General features: G+C 39.3%; 1 protein-coding gene across 1 annotated transcript; it reads right to left on the bottom strand.

Moving 5' to 3' along the window:
- Positions 1-14183: 14183 nt before the first annotated feature.
- On the bottom strand, positions 14184-17630 carry LOC131302032 (uncharacterized). The gene is made up of 4 exons (XM_058328602.1): positions 17375-17630; positions 16276-16797; positions 16033-16183; positions 14184-14712 (listed from the first exon to the last, which is right to left on the bottom strand). Exons 1-4 carry the CDS (start codon positions 17537-17539, stop codon positions 14456-14458), a joined length of 1095 nt encoding a protein of 364 aa, XP_058184585.1. The 5' UTR covers positions 17540-17630; the 3' UTR covers positions 14184-14455.
- Positions 17631-18318: the final 688 nt, after the last annotated feature.

The raw sequence follows: 18318 nt of genomic DNA, 5'->3' as shown, positions 1-18318 counted from the left end.
AGTACAAAATATAAATTCGGGACATTACATCAATTGCGAGAGAGTCTACGAGACAATCAAGCCAACAACTCAATCAATACAAAAAAGAAGCTCATCATAGGGTAGAGAAACAAAGGAAAAAAGGAAAAATCCTCTAAGGGGAAAACACACACGCAGAAAGAAATACTCGAACTTTCTCGAACTTCTGACAATCTAATTAAATGTAAGAGTCCTGACTTACTGTCCCAGTTGGCAGTTGGTTCAATTACTCCACTTGCATGATGGAACCTCAAAGAATTGAGGGGGAATTACAGGACAGTGGTAAGAGGGACAAATAATGCCCAACTCATGGACCATTTTTTTCTAAATTCTTCTGGATATCAAAAAGAAAAAAAAAATTGCCAAAACATGGAAAGAGCCACCTAAAATGACTATTACGCCCTCAAGTTTTTGTGGAATTGCCTATATATGAAACGGAAAAAACAAAATTTCCCATACATGAAACGGAGAAAAAGTAATTCCCCATACATGGAGTCAACTTGTAGTTGATTCCGGGTTTGGACGTAAGTTGCCTTTTCTATGAACCTAAGTTACCCATTCTATAAACTTATGCTGCCCATTCTATGGACCTAAGTTGCACCTTGTATGAGATCATGAGCCGATTTGTAGTTGAATCTGGGTTTGGACCTACGTTACCCCTTCTATAAACCTATGTTGCCTCTTCTATGGACCTAAGTTGCACCTTCTATGAGATCATGAGTCGACTTGTAGTTGAATATAGATTTGAACCTAAGTTGCCCCTTCTATGAATCTAAGTTGCCCATTTTATGGACCTAAATTGAATCTAGGTTTGGAATTTTTTTTTATCCTTCTCTTAGGGCTCTTCAACGATAGCCCTAGAGTTAAAAATTAATTATGATCATTTTTGATAAAATGATCAGAAAAAAAAATCTTTGCACCTGTTCAAATGGATTGAAAATTGGAACACTTAATTTTTTCATTTGGTTTTATGGTTCTCTTAGGGCTTTTCAACGAGAGCCCTAGATATAAAAATTAATTACGATCATTTAAGAAAAAATTGGATTTAATTTTCTTAAAGGATAATTAATTTTTAACTCTAGGGCTCTCGTTGAAGAATCCTACGAGAACCATAAAACCAAATGAAAAAATTAAGTGTTCTAATTTTCAATCCATTCGAACCGGTGCAAAGATTTTATTTTTCTGATTATTTTATCAAAAAGGATCATAATTAATTTTTAGCTCTAGGGCTCTCATTGAAGAGCCCTAAGAGAACCATAAAACCAAATGAAAAAAAATTATGTGTTTCAATTTTTCAATCATTTTGAACCGATGCAAAGATCTTATTTTTCTTATTTTTTTATCTTAAAATATCATAATTAATTTTTAACTCTAGGACATTCGTTGAAAAGCCTAAAAGAACCATAAAACCAAATGAAAAAAATTAAGTGTTCCGATTTTCAATCCGTTTGAACCGGTGCAAAGATCTTATTTTTCTGATCATTTTATTCTAAAGGATCATAATTTTTAGCTCTAGGGCTCTCATTGAAGAGTCCTAAGAGAAGGATAAAACCAAATGTTTCAACACCAAAAAAAAAAAAAATCCAAAACGGCGTCCTGTATAAGGTATCGGTAGAAGTTCACTGCTTTTTTAATCACATAATATTGCACCTTCAATTAAATTATATTGCTCTTTCAATCACATAATATTACTCCCTGAATGTGTGTATATTGCTCTCTGAATGTGTGTTATAATAGAGAGGGATATTTTTGTCTTCAACGCCATGTATTGAGACTTTTTATTCTTTTCCTTTTCATGTCTGGACAATTCTAAAAAAGTGTCTCATGAACGGGGAATAAATTGCCCCAACCTCCACTGAACAGCAATTCCCCAAAGAATTTTGAAGATCCTTTTGTCAATTGAGAAACCCCACCGGTCGCCTCCCCTGTGGACCCATCACTCCAAGTACCAAGTTTCAATTAAGTTTTTTGTTTTTTTTTATCAACGGTAAATTTCGTACATTTCAAAAGTCTGAAGACAAAGATTACATAACCAAGAGAGAACCAAAACACCAAACTCTAAGGCATGTGATACTGTACAAAAGCACTTAGGCTAATAGGCTTTACGACGCATACTGTTGAGGCAGACTAATACGAGGTGTTGGCATAGGGTCCATCGTCGACTTGGCAGTAGAGAACCCAATGGGAACCCAACTCAAACCATTAGGCATGAAGCATCGATGCAATCTTGAAGACCCGCCGATCTGTTCCCATAAAGGACATCGCCGGCCCGCTCTTGGTGCGAGAAATCTCTGACTGAGTCAACTAGTTCTCACAGCCACGAGCGAAGGACGCTACTTCTATTTATACCCCCACTAACACGTACGGCAAGCTCCGGTCTCAAGGAAGCTAAACACCGATAAGGCCAAACCCGCGAGACCACGACAAGCGCGAAAACAGACTCGGTCAAGAACTTGAAACAAGCAGGTAATCTCTCTCTCTAAAAGAGAGCATCTCTCTAACTTCCTAAACCCTAGCCGCTGCTTCACTACTCCCCTCCCTCCCCCTGAATGGGGTGGCGGAGGCGGACTTCCTCTATCTCTCTCTACTTCAGATCTATCCCCCTGATGTTTGGGAGTTCCGATGTCGACGGAGCCAGTCATCACCAAAGCAGTCTGTTTGTGTGCTTCTTTGTCCGATCTTCCTCACCGTGTGCTCTTCTTTTTTATTGTTCTGCAGTTCCATTGACGTTATCAGGCCGGTCCCGTTCTTGTCGTTATGGGCGTCGCATAGGTTCGAGCCCTGAAAAGGGTGTACTTTCTTGGGACGGAGATAACAATTGATGGTGCTGTACCGTGGGGTGTGGCTGCTGTGCAGATTGTGGTTCGTTCTGTCAGCGTTTATGGGCGGTTGGATTTAGGTGTGATGATCTGCTGTAGGTTTTTTTTTTTGTTGATGTTTTTTCGGTTCTTTTTGTTTTCTCCCCTATTGAGGGGGCCTAACACCTACGTGGGTTTTTTGTTGGATGCTTGGCTAGTGTTGCGCTGATCGGAGATGTTCTCCATCTGTTTTGCGCATAAGGTTGTGTGAGGTCCTGAATATTCTGCGTGGTGTTTAGGCCTCCATTGTGGTTGCTATATTCCCTCTTTTGGGATGGCTTCCCTTTCGTTGTTATTCTTTTGTTATCAATGAATATCATCCTATCCATTGACACACACAAAAAAAAGAAGAAGGGAACCTAAAACAGAAACCCAACAGTAATCACACGACCACCAAACTACATAAATAATTATTACCCACCACCATCACCCATCGAATCTACGGAAAACCAGGCCGAGACAACAATCCGGACTAATGAGGACATCGCTGGAGAAGAAAGGCACAAAAAATTGCCTAAAGTACCAAGTTTTAATATGATAGGAGTAGTAAGTATTTTATTCCCATTAAAAAAAAAAAAAATCTGTGTAGAATCAGTGTTCAAGATAGATATGTGGATTGTGGTTTGTAGCGAGACTTTCTCTCTCTAGGCGATTTACAGCTTGCTTTCCGCCGCTAGGGTTTCTGTCGCTTGGGGGGGGAGGCGCCTCCTCCTCCCCCCAGGCGTTTCTCTCCCTCCCTTCTCTCTCTCGCTCTCCCCTTTTCCTAGATCTGCTTCTTACCTTCTACCCCTTCTCGCTCTTGCCGCCGCCCTTGTCGTTTCATTTTCTCGGTGCTACGTTCTCACCGCTTGGGTTCTTCTCCTGGGTTGACCCTCCTTTTGCTTAACGGCGTCGTGGTGTGTCGGCGACTGAGTTTTCTTCGATTGGGGTTTGGTTTCCCGCCGGCTCCTCCGTTGGGGGGTTTCGGTTTTATGCCTAACGGCGAAGTGGTGACCGCGCGTGTTCTGTCTTGCCGATTGTTTTGCGGATCAAGTTCTATGTAGGCTCTGGTTTTTGCTGGCGACAGTCGTTTGTTTTGGGTGGTGGTCAGGTGTCTGCGAGGCGGCGTTTGGCGGTTGGGGTGGAGGTGTTGTTTGTCTGGGTTGGGTTTTGTTTTGTTTTGCAGGTTTTGGCTGATGGTGGTCTTACGGTGGCAGCAGTGATGGCTGTTTGGGTACTGCGGTGCAGGATGCTTTAGATCAGTGGTGGGTTTTTGGCAGCAGCAAAGGTTTCGGCAGCATCAGCAGGTCAGGGTTTGGTGGTTGCAGTTGCAGCGGTGGTGATGGTGATTATGGCGGCATCAGAGTGGAGATGGGGTGGCGGGGCAACGTTGGATGCTGACGGGCGGCTATGTGGAGGGGCGGACGGGCCGCTCTCCGGGACAGTAACAGGGGCTTGTTCCCCGGGTCTCCGGCGACGGCGTGGCAGCGGCTCGCCCCTTTACAGGTGACTGTGGTGACCGTGATGGGCTACGAGGGGCAATGGCAGCGTGGGGTTTTGATTTGCTGTGGAGGTTGTGGGCTGCAGCAAGGAGGGAGGCGGCGGATTGGCATTGTTGGCCGGCTGCGGCTTTGTTTTGTTTGTTGGGTGGTGGTGGTTTGCCTTGGGTGGTGGGCGGCGGCTGTGTGGGTGGCCGTGGGAGGTTTAGGGTTTGGTTTAGGAATTTGGGTGTTTGAGTGTTTGGGCTAGGGTTTATTTTGTTTGGGCTAGCCTTTGTTGTTTATGAGCCGATCTTTGTGGTGTTTGGGCTAGCCTATGTTACCTATGGGTTGGTTATTCGGCTTGGCCTATGTTGTCTATGGGCCTTGCTTTTCAGGGTTTGGATTGAATCTCGCTTTGGGCTTTATTATTGTATTTGGGTTGCAGGTTATTTATAGGCCTTCTTGTTATATTTTTACCTGCATAGACCCTTTAGGTGTTCTGGGCTAGGCCCTTTGGATGTTTTCTTTGTTGGTTTCTTGCCAACAAGGGCTGTTTCTTATCCTTTCCTCTTCTATTAATAAAATTTCTTCTTTCGCTGTTCAAAAAAAAAAGTATTTTATTCCCATGGACTAAAAGAAGTACGATCCACCAGCCTCATGGCCTCATATGCACACTCCACTATATTAGATTACACGAAATCAAATCATCAAAGAAGTCAGATGATATTAAAAAAAAAAAAAAAAGGAAAAACGATTTTCACACCATTGTTAATCCATTTGCACTCCTTTTTTGTCATTGTCCACGTGAAATTATCAAATTACTCTCAATATGTAAGTAAATGTAGAAGTAGGAATCGGTCCCTTTTCCGGTCCAGTGGCTCTTCAACCCCCTTGATACGAAGTTATTCACCCATCCTGATATTTTGGCCCGGGCTACCGAGTGGTATTTCTTGGTCCAGTTGACGAAATGGTCTTCTCAACAAACTGCTTTGGTAGGTTGGGAACACCGCCAGTCGGGCAAGTTGGTGTTTAACACGGGCGGGGCGGTGGACAGTTTGGGTAATGCGGCTGCTGGGGATTGGGAGATGCTGCCAAGCAGAGGTGCTTGGCAGCGGTGCCGAGCGCATCTCGGCCGTCCAAAAGTGTTTTGGATGGCCCGGATGTAAAGGTACCGAACGGATTTAAAAAAAAATAAAAAGAAAAGGAAAAAGATGTTTCGATTCGGGCCGTTGATTCCAAGATGAACGGCCGGATTGGCCGCTCGGCACCCGCTCGGCAGGGGTGCCGCTCGGCAGGGTCCCCGGGTCCGGCTGCTGGTGGATTGGTGCGTGATCATCACGGGAACTTCATATTGGGTTTCCAAAGAAATATTGGGGGGTTTGTTCTAGTTTAGCTGCAGAGTTGTAGGGGATTAGAGATGGGCTTCAGTTGGCTTGGGATAACAATTGGTGGGATATTACTATAGTGAGAGATGCGTGTATATGGCAGTGAATTCCATACAAGATCAAAATCTTCCAAGTTCTCGCCCGTCGAGCGCTTTGACATTCGATTGCAGGTATCTCGTGACGTTGCTTCCGGCAGTAAAGCTCAAGCATAATTTCAGAGAAGCTAATATTTGTGCAGATATCTTGGCGAAGAATGCTCTCAATCTGCCGTTTGAATTTATTTCTTTTTCTGTCATTCTATCTGTTTTGTCTTTTCGATTTCAACAAGACTTTGTAGGGATTAAATATTCCAGACTTATCCATATTGCTTAATCTATGCTAGTTCGTTTATGACAAAAAAAAAAGAGGAATAGTTTAGTAATTTCACGTGAACAATGCTAAGAAATGAGTATATAGAGATGGTAAAAGAAGAGATGTGAAACTCATTTCCAAAAAAAGAACAAGTGAATAGTGTACTTGCAATAGCATTTGAGATAAAAAAAAAAAAAAAAAAAAAATCCAAGCCAAATTTGCTTGTTGGACCCAATTAGTGTAATAAAATCTTCAATGCAACGGTTATTTGTGACGCATCTCTCACATGGTGTAAGATCCACACATATATGGGGCCCACATCATGTGACGTGCTATTTTTACCATTATAAAAAACGAAAAGAAAAGAATATTCTTGGAATTCTTTTCTTGCAGTAGACATTGTCCCAATTTCTGATTTTTTTTTTTAAAAAAAAAAAACTGTCCCAGTTCAAAAAAGAAATACAAAAAACAAAACAAACTGTCTTTACATTGATAGAGCTTCTGGAATCGAACCAAAGAAAGGGATTGCCAACTGTACAACCCCACCAGGCATTAATATAATTACTGGTATTGTTGTGTTTGTCTAACACAAGACTAATAATTCATCTCCACAACCAGAATAGCCCAACGGTGTAATTTCCTAATCAATTGCAGACCTTAGAAATTCTAATATTTGACTCCTACGCGTTACATCCACCTGGGTGAATTTCGCAGAACAATGAATTTACAGAGATGTGGATTCAATGCAACCAAGACCCAGGACGGGGTCCTCAGTGTTAAGGACTTAAAAAAAAAAAAAAAAAAAAACAGAGGGGCCAAAATCATCTAGCCTCAAATTGGACTTCTCACTAGAAAAGCAACAAACTTTTTTTAGATCTAGAGCTACAAACTTCTATGAAAATCAGCAAAGGGTATATGAGTATTTGACACAGAGCTACACAAAATGAAACATGAATAATTTCCGTCCAACTTTGGGCAGAACCAGTATTATTGACTATTTCCCTTTGCCTCTCCAAACAAACCACCACCCTTTAGCAAGCAGTAACTACGAGTAGAATAGCAGGATGTTCGACAAGATTTGGGCAGGATGTTCGAGGAGTTTTGGGAAGGGACACCTTCTTTTGCTTATCTTTTACCTTTTATCTCTAGTCTTCTATAATACATGACCAAATTCATGCTCAGACCATCTGGCGTATAAGGTGGTCTAAATAAACAATTGCAACTGAAATTCAATGAATTAACACAAAAATAACCTCTCTTCTTTTCCTGATTTCTCTCCCCTTCACGGAGAAACACACCAAATCAATTACTACAATCTTGGTAGTCTGTCCAGAAACAAAGAGACTAGACAAGGTAAACAAGTTTATGCAACACACATCCACCGGTGCCTTCCCATCACCATTGCATTACTTGGCACCACACGTTAAGCTAGTGTACATCCGACGAATTGTTCGATTGACGACAAACCAAAGTACTTCAAACTTGAAAATCTCATTAGAATCTCAATATCAACCAATGATGGTCCTATGACAAACGACGAGATTTTTTCTGGCATGCCATGACTATGTAAGCCACTATCCACAGATCACTAGGTTGAGTAAAGTAGCATTACACCGAATTTTCTCCGGTCAAGAAGAAAAGAAAAAGGAAAGAAGTAGGAGTATATGCTTTTCAAACTTAATTCAGCTAAATCATAATCAAAGATTGGATCACTCCCATCATTGCAAGGAAAAATTTGTAAGTAAAAAATTGCGTGACAAGCTGGACATATGCAAAAGGCCAATCAAGGATTCTCGAATTTTTAGAAGTATAATAACTACTACTCACAGAAGCATGGTTACTTAGTCTACTTAGATAATGCACGTATGTGATAGTGTAATAACTAATCACAAAAGCATGGTTATAAACCACAGACTTTGATAATGCACATATGATGATAGTGAAATGGATTAAGTTCAAACCACAAGGAGAAGGAAAAAAGTAGGGATACTTACAAGAGTTTTGGAAGCATGGAAGTTGTACCCTGAAAAAATAAAAGCCCATAGCACACATTTTCCTTCGAATTATAAGCAATGTAAGCAGTTAGTAAAACAAGGTTACTCACTGGAAAGCAGTTTAACTTCTAGGCTCCAGCACACTTCCCAATGCAAACTCCTCCAGAATGACCAAACCATGTATAAGACATAATGCAACTAGCTCGTTAGAATAGGTACTTGTTCAAAGGCACAACCGCCAATAGAAGTGACCATACAGAAGCACGGATTATATTTGTCACTACAACTACAATAGTACTCCCTCCGTCCTTATTTAAGTGTCCCGCTTTATAACTTCAACTTATTAAAAAAACATCATCATTACACTTCTCATATCAACTTTTACCTCCATTTTCCCTACTTACCCTCTATGGAGACATCATCATTACATTTTTACTCACTAACTTTTCAAAAAAAAATCTACTTTTAGGGGCAAAATGGGAAATATACCCACTTTTACCCACTAACTTTACAAAATGGACACTTATTAAGGGACAGCCTAAAATGGAATACTGGACATTAAAAAGGGGACGGAGGGAGTAACACATTACCACAAATTAAATTTACACATTTAAACTTGAATGCAAATAAATCATGCATGCAAATACATCTCCAAGCAGCATATTTACAATTCCGAGAAGTTTACCCTTTTCCGCTAATGCATGTGAGCATCACCCTTTTCACATTCCCATAACGATAGAAATTACAGACAACTGGATAACAATAATGTGTCATGCATGCTCTCATAAATGAAGGTGCAGTCCAGAGAACTTTCACACCAAGTAGTGGATAAATGTTGTATGCGGTTCAGGGGAGGTTTTTTTTGGAAGTTGTTACCGTATGGACACAGATCAAACTCACCTGGATAGACCCGCCGCATCAACTTAAGCTCATTCCTGCCGCAGACTGAAGACTGAAGCTGCTGCAAACGCCGCAGCTTCACCCATCAACTGCACTCATCTTCTTGTTCTGATAGCTTCCTTGCATCACTCACGAAACAGGCAAATCAAACAGAAGAGTACGAGTGTCTTCGGCATATTACGATTCGGAATGAATGCTCAAGAAGTTCTAACTTTTGCAAAAGATGAATAAAGTGCTTAGGCTTATAGAGCTCTCAATAAAATACCTACTGATAAAACAACATTTCAACTAATCAACTGAACACATGATCATCACCTGATCACTGCAACTTGCATTATAACTCATATCAAATGCGACATTTTCCAATCTATACTTACATCTATAAACCTCAACTACCATAAACAGAGAACATGATTAACTTCTCAAAAATCACTCAACAGAAACCATATTCATTTGCCCCATTACAAAACTACTAGTATCCTGATTTCTGTTCTGTCAGTTTTGATGTTTGGTACTAGAACCACTTTTTGCTGGTACCCCGTGCCCAATTTTTTGTTCTGCTAGCTTTGAACTTTTGGTACACAGTACCATCTTTTTTCTCGGTACCGATACCCAAATCTCTGAAATCTAGTTTTGTGCTTTTGGTATCAGTACCATTTTTTCCGGTACTAGTACTACTCAGACAGGTGTACCTTCAAACGAGCATAATTTTGTCATTCGAACTCTGTTAGGGGCAAATTTTATATCAAAATTGATGTACAAAATGTCTACTTTCTAACCAATAAGATGTTATAGTCAAAGTACAACACTCATTGTAAGGTTTCATATCGATTTTGGGGTTATATAGTGTTCAAACTTCACGTATCATTTGGTACACTTCTAGGTCTTCAAGATGGAGATGTTGGCATTCGTTGGACTTAGTCGATGTCGAATGTTGGAATGAGAATAAATGATTCGTTGCGGATATTAATTGATTGAAATGAGACACGTGGACACTTAATGTATGAATTAGGCCCACCAATGGGTGTGATGCTAAGGCAGGGGAAGCGGGTCCCAAAACGCTTGATAGGAGCATTTGCTCATGACACGGATTATGCCCACCAACGGGTGTGGTGCTAAGGCAGGGGAAGCGGGTCCCAAAACGCCCGGCAGGAGCATTCGCTCACGATACACTAAGATGGTTAGAGCATTTGTTCGTGATTCATTGATATTGCTAGAGCATTCGCTCACGATACATTGACATTGCTTGAGCATTTGTTCACAACACAGTAATGCCGAGATGGAAGGTTGATTGAAAATGATTAAATTGTGGATAATGTGAAATTACAAAGTAAATGTGTAACCGTATGAATACTAGATTTTCAACGTTATGCGTATGCCCTTTATCATAAGAGATATCATGATCTTGACCTAAGTTAGCATCATGGATCGTCTGATGTGTTGGTACTTGCCTTCCTCTCTTTCTTGTATCTATCATCTCATCTATATATATATATATATATATATATATATATATATATATATATATATATATATATATACACAATCCGTCTCCCGTAATGACCATCTCATTTTAATAAAATGCGGACCTTCCTTTACCGATTGAATTTTGATGATCCGAGCCGTTCAGGACGTGATTTTAAGGGTACCCGCGAGAAATCAACAAAAAAAAATGATTGGAAAGGGCTTCATCCGAGCAGTTTTTGTTTGTTTTTATCGAACGGTTCAAACAAAAACTGCTCGGATGAAGCCCTTCCCGGTCATTTTTTTTGCCGATTTCTCGCGGGTACCCTTAAAATCACATTCTGAACACATTGAGCGGCTCGGATCATCGAAGTTCGATCGAAAAATGAGAGAAATGAGGAGGTCCGCATTTTAACTAAAATAAGGACTCTCTCATTTGAGACTGACTATTTCTATATATAGAAGAATTTTCAAGTGAGGGATCCCTGGACTTTCATTTTCCGATCAAATTTTGAAAATTCGAACCGTTCAATGTGTGCAGAACATAATTTTAAGGGTCCTCGCGAGAAATCAGCAAAAAAAATGACCGGGAAGGTCGTCATCCGAGCAGTTTTTTTTGAACCGTTCAATGAAAACTGCTCGGATGAAGCCCTTCCAGGTCATTTTTTTTGCTAATTTCTCACGGGGACCCTTAAAATCACGTTTTGATCACTTTGAGCGGCTCGGATTATCAAAATTCAATCGGGAAGGGGAGTCCCGCATTTTAATAAAATGAGGGATCACTCACCAGAACCTAACTATCTATATATGAGAGAGAGAGAGAGAGAGAGAGAGAGAGAGAGAGAGTCCGTCTCCCATAAGAACCACCTCATTTTAATAAAATATGGACCTCTCTTTCCCGATTGAATTTCGATGATCCGAGCCGCTCAATGTGTTCAGAACGTGATTTTAGAAGTACCACTAAGAAATCAGCAAAAAAAATGGCCGGAAAATGCTTCATCCGAGCAGTTTTTGTTTGTTTTTTATCGATCGATTCAAATAAAAACTGCTCGGATGAAACCATTCCCGGTCTTTTTTTTTTACCAATTTCTTGCGGGTACCCTTAAAAAAACGTTCTGAACATATTGAGCGGCTCGAATTATCGAAATTCGATCGGAAAATGGGAGAAATGAGGAGATCCGCATTTTAACTAAAATAAGGACTCCCTCATTTGAGACTGACTGTATATATATATATATATATATATATATATATATATAAAGTTAGTATGATTTTTTCTACTAGGCTAGTGTAGCTCAACTCTTTATTATTGTCAGATACTACTCAGGGATAGTAGCACGGGGTGCTTGCATGCCACCACATCTTCTCGATCTTCTCCCTTCCCCTCCCCCCGTGGGTTCCATACCCATGTGCGGCGGCAGGAGGGGGAGGCCATGGTACTACCGACTCCATTTCTTTGTTTTTGTTTTTTTGTTTTTTTTATTCTGTCTCTCCAGATCTACGACTTGTCGTCTGATCTGTGAGAGTTTTGTCTCTCGTTCAACGAGAGTTATTAGTTTTGTCTTCGGATGAATTTTGTCTACAGATCTGGTTCTCTCAATCGAAGTTGTTTCACAACGATATCTATATTTCAGCGTTCTATCCCTACATGATGTCTTTGGCGAGGCAATCCGTGGCGGCTTAGCAGATTTGTAGTTCTTGAGAGTTCATTGGTGCGTTCATACTTGGATGGAGTGCATCTGATCGTCTGGGTATTTGGTGTATTTTTTTCTTAACTTTGCATTTTTTCTCGTTTGAGACTCCTAATTAGTTGTTAGGCAGTTTAAAAGTGTCACTGTTACGTCAGGTCATGTCTGGGTTAGGATGAAAAGACATCAATTGCCTTGTGATTTACTTGTTTTCTATTTGTTAGACGATTAGTTTGGCTTTGTCCAAGTTCTTTGTAATGATTTCCGTTTTGTAAGTACCGCTGAGCGTTTATCAATACAATCTTCTCACTTTTGTCAAAAAAAAAAAACAATGAAGGATTACTTTATCATCTTTTATAAATCTCCTTTTGAAGATGTAATTGTAATTTTAATATAAATTCGTTTGATATTGGAATAGTGTAAACACTTTTAACTCTTTTCCCTTTGTTCCGTACATATGCTAATTTGGGCCGTTGAGGAATTGATGGAATCTTTCGGATATTATTGGGTTTGGAAGTGAAATTTGCGGAATGGGAGTAATGAACTCTTTTGGGGTATTATACAAGTTATTGTGAGGATTTTATTTATGGAAAGATATTAATAATCATGTTTAAAATTGAGGGCGTGACAGCTGATTCTAACTCTCTAACTTCGTGTCAAGTTCTTGTGTCGTGTCGAAAATTTCCACCTCTACCTCTATTATATTAGTAATAATTAAGCCCTTACTTTATTTGGCCCAAAAAATAACATACACTCCTACTTGTGTCGACAAATTGTCTCTGTGAGTTTATTTTAAAGCCCAAAGGTACAAGAACATAATACAAGAGATCTTAAAATTTGGATGTCCTAATTCGAGTTACTATGATTGTGCCCTATAATTCGAGTTACTATAAAATTGAGATGCCCCCTCTTTCTCTAATTTACACTAATGAACTCCTAATGAATTACTTGGTTAGCATATGGAGACGAGATTCTCTACTCTCTTTTTTGGTGCTACTATAATATCTAAATGCTCAAGTATCTATACTGCGTTAAGAACCACTTTCATGAATGTTTAACTTCAATGATTTTAGTGTGCGTGTGTGTCTGTCTGTCTATATATATATATATATATATATATATATATATATATATATATATATATATATATATATATATATCCATTGAAAGTTTGACTGTGTTAAGAAACTATGATATTATGATGCAATTTGATAGGAAGATGGAGACATGTGGAAAAAAAATGTCCTCAATATGCTAAAAAGCTTTTGGTGACAAAGGTTCCACAATTTTTTTAAATTGTATTTTATGAACCAAATTTGGATGGGGAGCTTGGGAGCTATCCCCGTGCTTATGTGAATGGGTCTTTAGAGCTATTCCTATGCAGGATTAGATTCTTTGAGCATGAATTGTCATGATTGGCAGTGCATTGTTAAGAGAGAAAAACATAGGGGACTAACAAAATGAAAAATAAAAGATTGAATATTTTTCATTTTGGTATGTCATTTTAAGAATTTTTCTTCTAAGTGTTTCCAACAGGTTGATATTATGTGGATTAAATGTGTACAAATGTTGATGGACTCCGATTGTATTTGACAAATACTAGAAGGTAACTGATTTAATTTTGAAATCTAATTATGTTCGGTTGTGCCTTCAGGCATGGGCAAGATGCTAGTTTGTTAACATGAACCGATGGTACCAAGACTTAATTTGGTAACAAGTCAATTGAGTTCTCATTCACTAATTCAAAATACTTAATTTTGTATGATACAAAAAAAATAATTTATTTTGTATTTTACGGACCAGGATCTCAAAATCAATCGTTGTGGCTGCCTTTGAGCTGTTGGATTGCCTCAATGTTGGGAGAGAAAAATTGGGAGGATCTGAGCATCTCTAGCCCTTGAACTCTGAACCAAATTTGAAATCCGAGTAAAATCTTCCAAAATCCACCTTCAGTTCTTTACCCAAATTCATATCAAATTGAGTGTTACTTTGCATTATATAAGAGGAGATAAGAAAACCTCACTGAGGAGGGAGACAAACACCGCACAACTTTGCACATGAACTATATAAACATATGAAATCTCTCTTCATCAAAATCACGCAAAAGAGGCCATTTTGCATTTACCCTGTTACAAAACTAGAATCCTCAGCCAAATTTCATGAACTTGCCTGTTCCGAGGGAAAGTGAAACACCGAAGCCTATGATACATATCTCTGCACAGAACACCAAATGAGGAAATGAAGGCAATCCTGTAAAGGGGTAGCCAAGTGACGAACAAAGTAAGGCTTCTAGTCAAACTGATTATGAAGGCACAACATTGTGAAAAAATGATTTTGCTAATGCCTCCATTTTATTATCTTCATCGTCACTACTTTTCGTTTATTGTTGGCTCGATTCTTATCTGCAATCCTTCGCTTCCTTTTGGCATTTCGCATGGGGTTGACCACCGGCATCAGCTTTTCCCTGTGCTTCCTCCTATCCCTCTTCTCCTTGAGATTTTTTCGGATGCGGGTGTAAATTGGTGCGAAATTATTCATCCCTAATGTATCTCTAATACATTCAAGAGCTTCTTGCGCTAACTTCTTCATGTCATCTGAAATAATAGAAAACAAATTCATCAAGCATATTAAAATTATATAAAAGAATGTGCAAATATTATTATAGAACAAACAGAATAACTGCAGGGCTAGTTAAAATCAAATTCATCATCTGTTTTTCCCTTGTTTTTTTGTGGATCCTATATGGCTAGTTTTGGTTTTTCCCCCCTTTTTTTCTTGGGAGGCAACCGGGGGAAAAAACACATTAACTTCTCAATATGCCCATAGCATATCCTATGTTGCCAATTTTGTACTCTGGCACTTCACAGCTAACTAAAAACCAACTCTTACCAAATACTACAGCTGTCATATCTTCTACAATCCAAACAATGGTTTAACTGCACGGGGATCACCTTAAACTTCACCTTTTTCTAACAGGTGAGCTCAAATTTATAAGGTCTGGCACGCGTTTGATGGAACTCACCATTCATTTCATCAAAATGTAATAATCTGTAATCCAATGGTTGATTATGCTTAGAAGACTCTCAACTAGGGACAGATTATGCCAATGGGGGGTTATCTGTGATCCTAACTGTTGTCTCTGTGATCATGGGATTGAAAACCATGATCATTTGTTCTTTGCTTTCCCCTTTTCTTCAGCAATTTGGGCCTTCTTTTTGCAAAAGAATGGTGTGACTAGATCTGTTTTGGGTCTTAATGATGAAGTTGGTTGGGCTGCTCTACATAACGGAGGTATTTCTTTCCAGGACCTGGTATACAAGCTCTCCCTCTCCGCTTGTATGTACCATGTTTGGAGACAGAGAAACAATCAAATTTTTCAAAGGGTAAGCCTTTCTCTGCACCAGCTAATTGCAAAGATCGAGAATGATGTTCGAGCTTTGATTAGCTCTTGGAGGTCCATCAGGAGGTCTGATCTCAACCGACTCATCTGCTGCAAATGGGCTATTAGCCATAGGGTTTTTGGTCCAAGGAGCTAGTTTTGTCTCTGGCTGAATGTGTTTTTTTTTTTTCCCAGTAGAGTGGCTTTGTATGCCTTGGTATAATTGTTCTGCTTTTTGTAATGATCTGGGGTATGCCCCTTTGCACCTGTAATGCGCGGGTTTGTTTCAATAAACTTTAACTTTTTTTTTTTATCCGAATAAACTTCAACTTACCCACCCCAAAAAAATGCTTGAATTTAGAAGTACATCAATGAGTACTACTTGGTTGTCATTTGTATTATAAAAGCAATTTATTTTAGAGGCTGAGTTTGAGAGAATCAATAGGAGCCGGGAGGGTCCCAAATGGGCCAAATCTCACACCCCCACCCACCCACCCACCCACCCAGTCAGACTTGGTGCACAATCAGAACTCACCTGAGATAACTTTCCCAGCATATCCTTCACAAACTTTGTACAATGGTAACAACAGTTGATATGCATATCCCCGGACGTCGCCAATTTGTGAAGAAACCGGATTGATGATTTTTGGCGAGATCAACTCAAAAACATTGAAAATGATTTTCATCTGCATATAAGTAGGACAAGACATCAGAAATTGTCACAAATGCACTCAATTAGGCACCAAAGTAATAATACTACTCAGGTGAACAGGCTCACCTGAACAGCCTCCGTCTGAAGGGCAATCTTTCCCATTCTCTTGAGCAAGTAATAGACCAGCAAAGAGTGACAATCGCCATTTTCTTCCGCAATTTGATTATCGTAACCAGATGTAAGGGATGCAAACATACTTCTTCCTTTTAATGAATCAAGAACCTGGAAAGCTTCAAGGAAACGACTTTGCTCATGGTGTTCTAGGGTTGACCATGTACTGTCGCCACCAACCAATTCGTTTGGTACAAAGAAAGAGTGCAGAGCACAAATCGTTGAGGCGAGGTTTTGTGTAATTAAGGTGCTGGCTGCACCATCCATTAGCAGAGCCTTTAGTTGGCAGCAGAGAGAAACAGCTACGAGAAAAAGCCTACTTGGTGTCATTAGAAAAAATGTTCCTAATGACTTCTCGTGGTTCGCTCTGTCGGCCTGATACACAGAGGCAAAGTAAAAGGCCACCAAGCGGTTCAATACACCACGCAACCATACATGTGGGTGCAACAGAAGCTCACAAATTGTTTCCCACATATCCTGTTAATTGATAAATCATAGAAAAATAAATGAATACCGTTAGATCCATATACATATTTATGTACATGCTGTTAGATCCATTACATTTACAATTTAAGCTTTTAGACCAGATAGTTGTGAAAAAGAGACAAATTGGCAAATCAAGTTAAGGCTCCCCAACAACTCAAAAGACAGAAGAAATATACGGATTTTGGAATTGATGCTACAAGAAGAAGAATTGTGAATAGCATGAAAGCTCGCTTGATTGGGGAGGAACATGCTTCATAATTACCCAGAGCATTCCCTTGATGCCTCTCTTTAACATAATGGTTGTTTCTCACAAAAATAATTAACCAGAGCATCCTACTGCAATTTATTTGCCAATAATTCATGATTCATGATAAGGTGATGCCACTGAAATATTTGACAACCATAATCAACCAACTAAACCTTCTAAAATGCCAGCCCAACTGACATATTTATGAGCACTCAACCAGGCTTTGAAGAACTATGTTTCGCATGTTGTGAATATTTGAGCATACAATACAGACGTACTCAACCATGCACATCCATACAGATGTAATGAATAGGTTTATACCTCAAGATGCCCTGCTAGGCACAAACCATGAAATTGATGCAGTATCTTCTCCAACAAAATCAATGAGTAGTATGCCCCTTTCCAAGAGCAATCTGTAGCTTCAACAGAGACACCCAGCTGCCTATTTTTCAAAACATCGACAGCCGACTGAAAAATGCTTGTCATTACTGGTAACACACGTTTGATATATTCTTCCTTCAAATCTTCCCCCGTTACTTCAACCAGTAATCCCAGGACCTATACATAACAGAGTTTTAAAGCCACAAAACAAATAAAAGGCCTATACAGTAAAACTTGAAACAAAGAAACCAAAGTCAAAATGCATCTAGCGAACTTATTCGTACAATAAATTTTGGGTAGAGGTAGCAAATGGGCGGGTTTCAACGAGTTGAGTAGAGGTAGCAAATCTCTCTCTCTCTCTCTCTCTCTCTCTCTCTCTAATCATTACCCTCATTTCTCTCTCTCTCTAATCATCAATTATTATCCTAATTTCTCTCTCCACTCATTAACCCAAAAACCTTTCTATCTCTCTCCATTCATTACCCATATCTCCAATTATTATCCTAATTTCACTCTCCACTCATTACCCCAAAAATCCTTTCCAAATTTTCCCAAATCATCAACCGAACAAAGCATAAGCAATTTCAAAATTCCTCAACAGCTAATTTAATCGCAAAAAAAAAAAAAATTATTCAAAAGCCAATTCAAACTAAAACTACAAAAGGGTTGATTTACTAAAGCCTCTTTCTGGCTGCTACTAACTTCTTGAATTTTTTTGGACAATTTTCCGTCATTGGTGAACCTTTTTCAACATTTTGTCAACATTTTATGGATTAATGGATTCGTCACTAGAGAGGAATCAAAAAAGTAGAAATATATGGTCCAAACTTGAAAAAGGTCCAGTTCAGACAAAAAAAAAAACTTAAAAGACTGGCTGTTTTGGC

This window comes from Rhododendron vialii, chromosome 9a (assembly GCF_030253575.1).
Source record: "Rhododendron vialii isolate Sample 1 chromosome 9a, ASM3025357v1".
NCBI lineage: Eukaryota > Viridiplantae > Streptophyta > Magnoliopsida > Ericales > Ericaceae > Rhododendron > Rhododendron vialii.
Note: the sequence above shows the minus strand (reverse complement) of the source record. Positions and strands in the feature narration are given on the sequence as shown.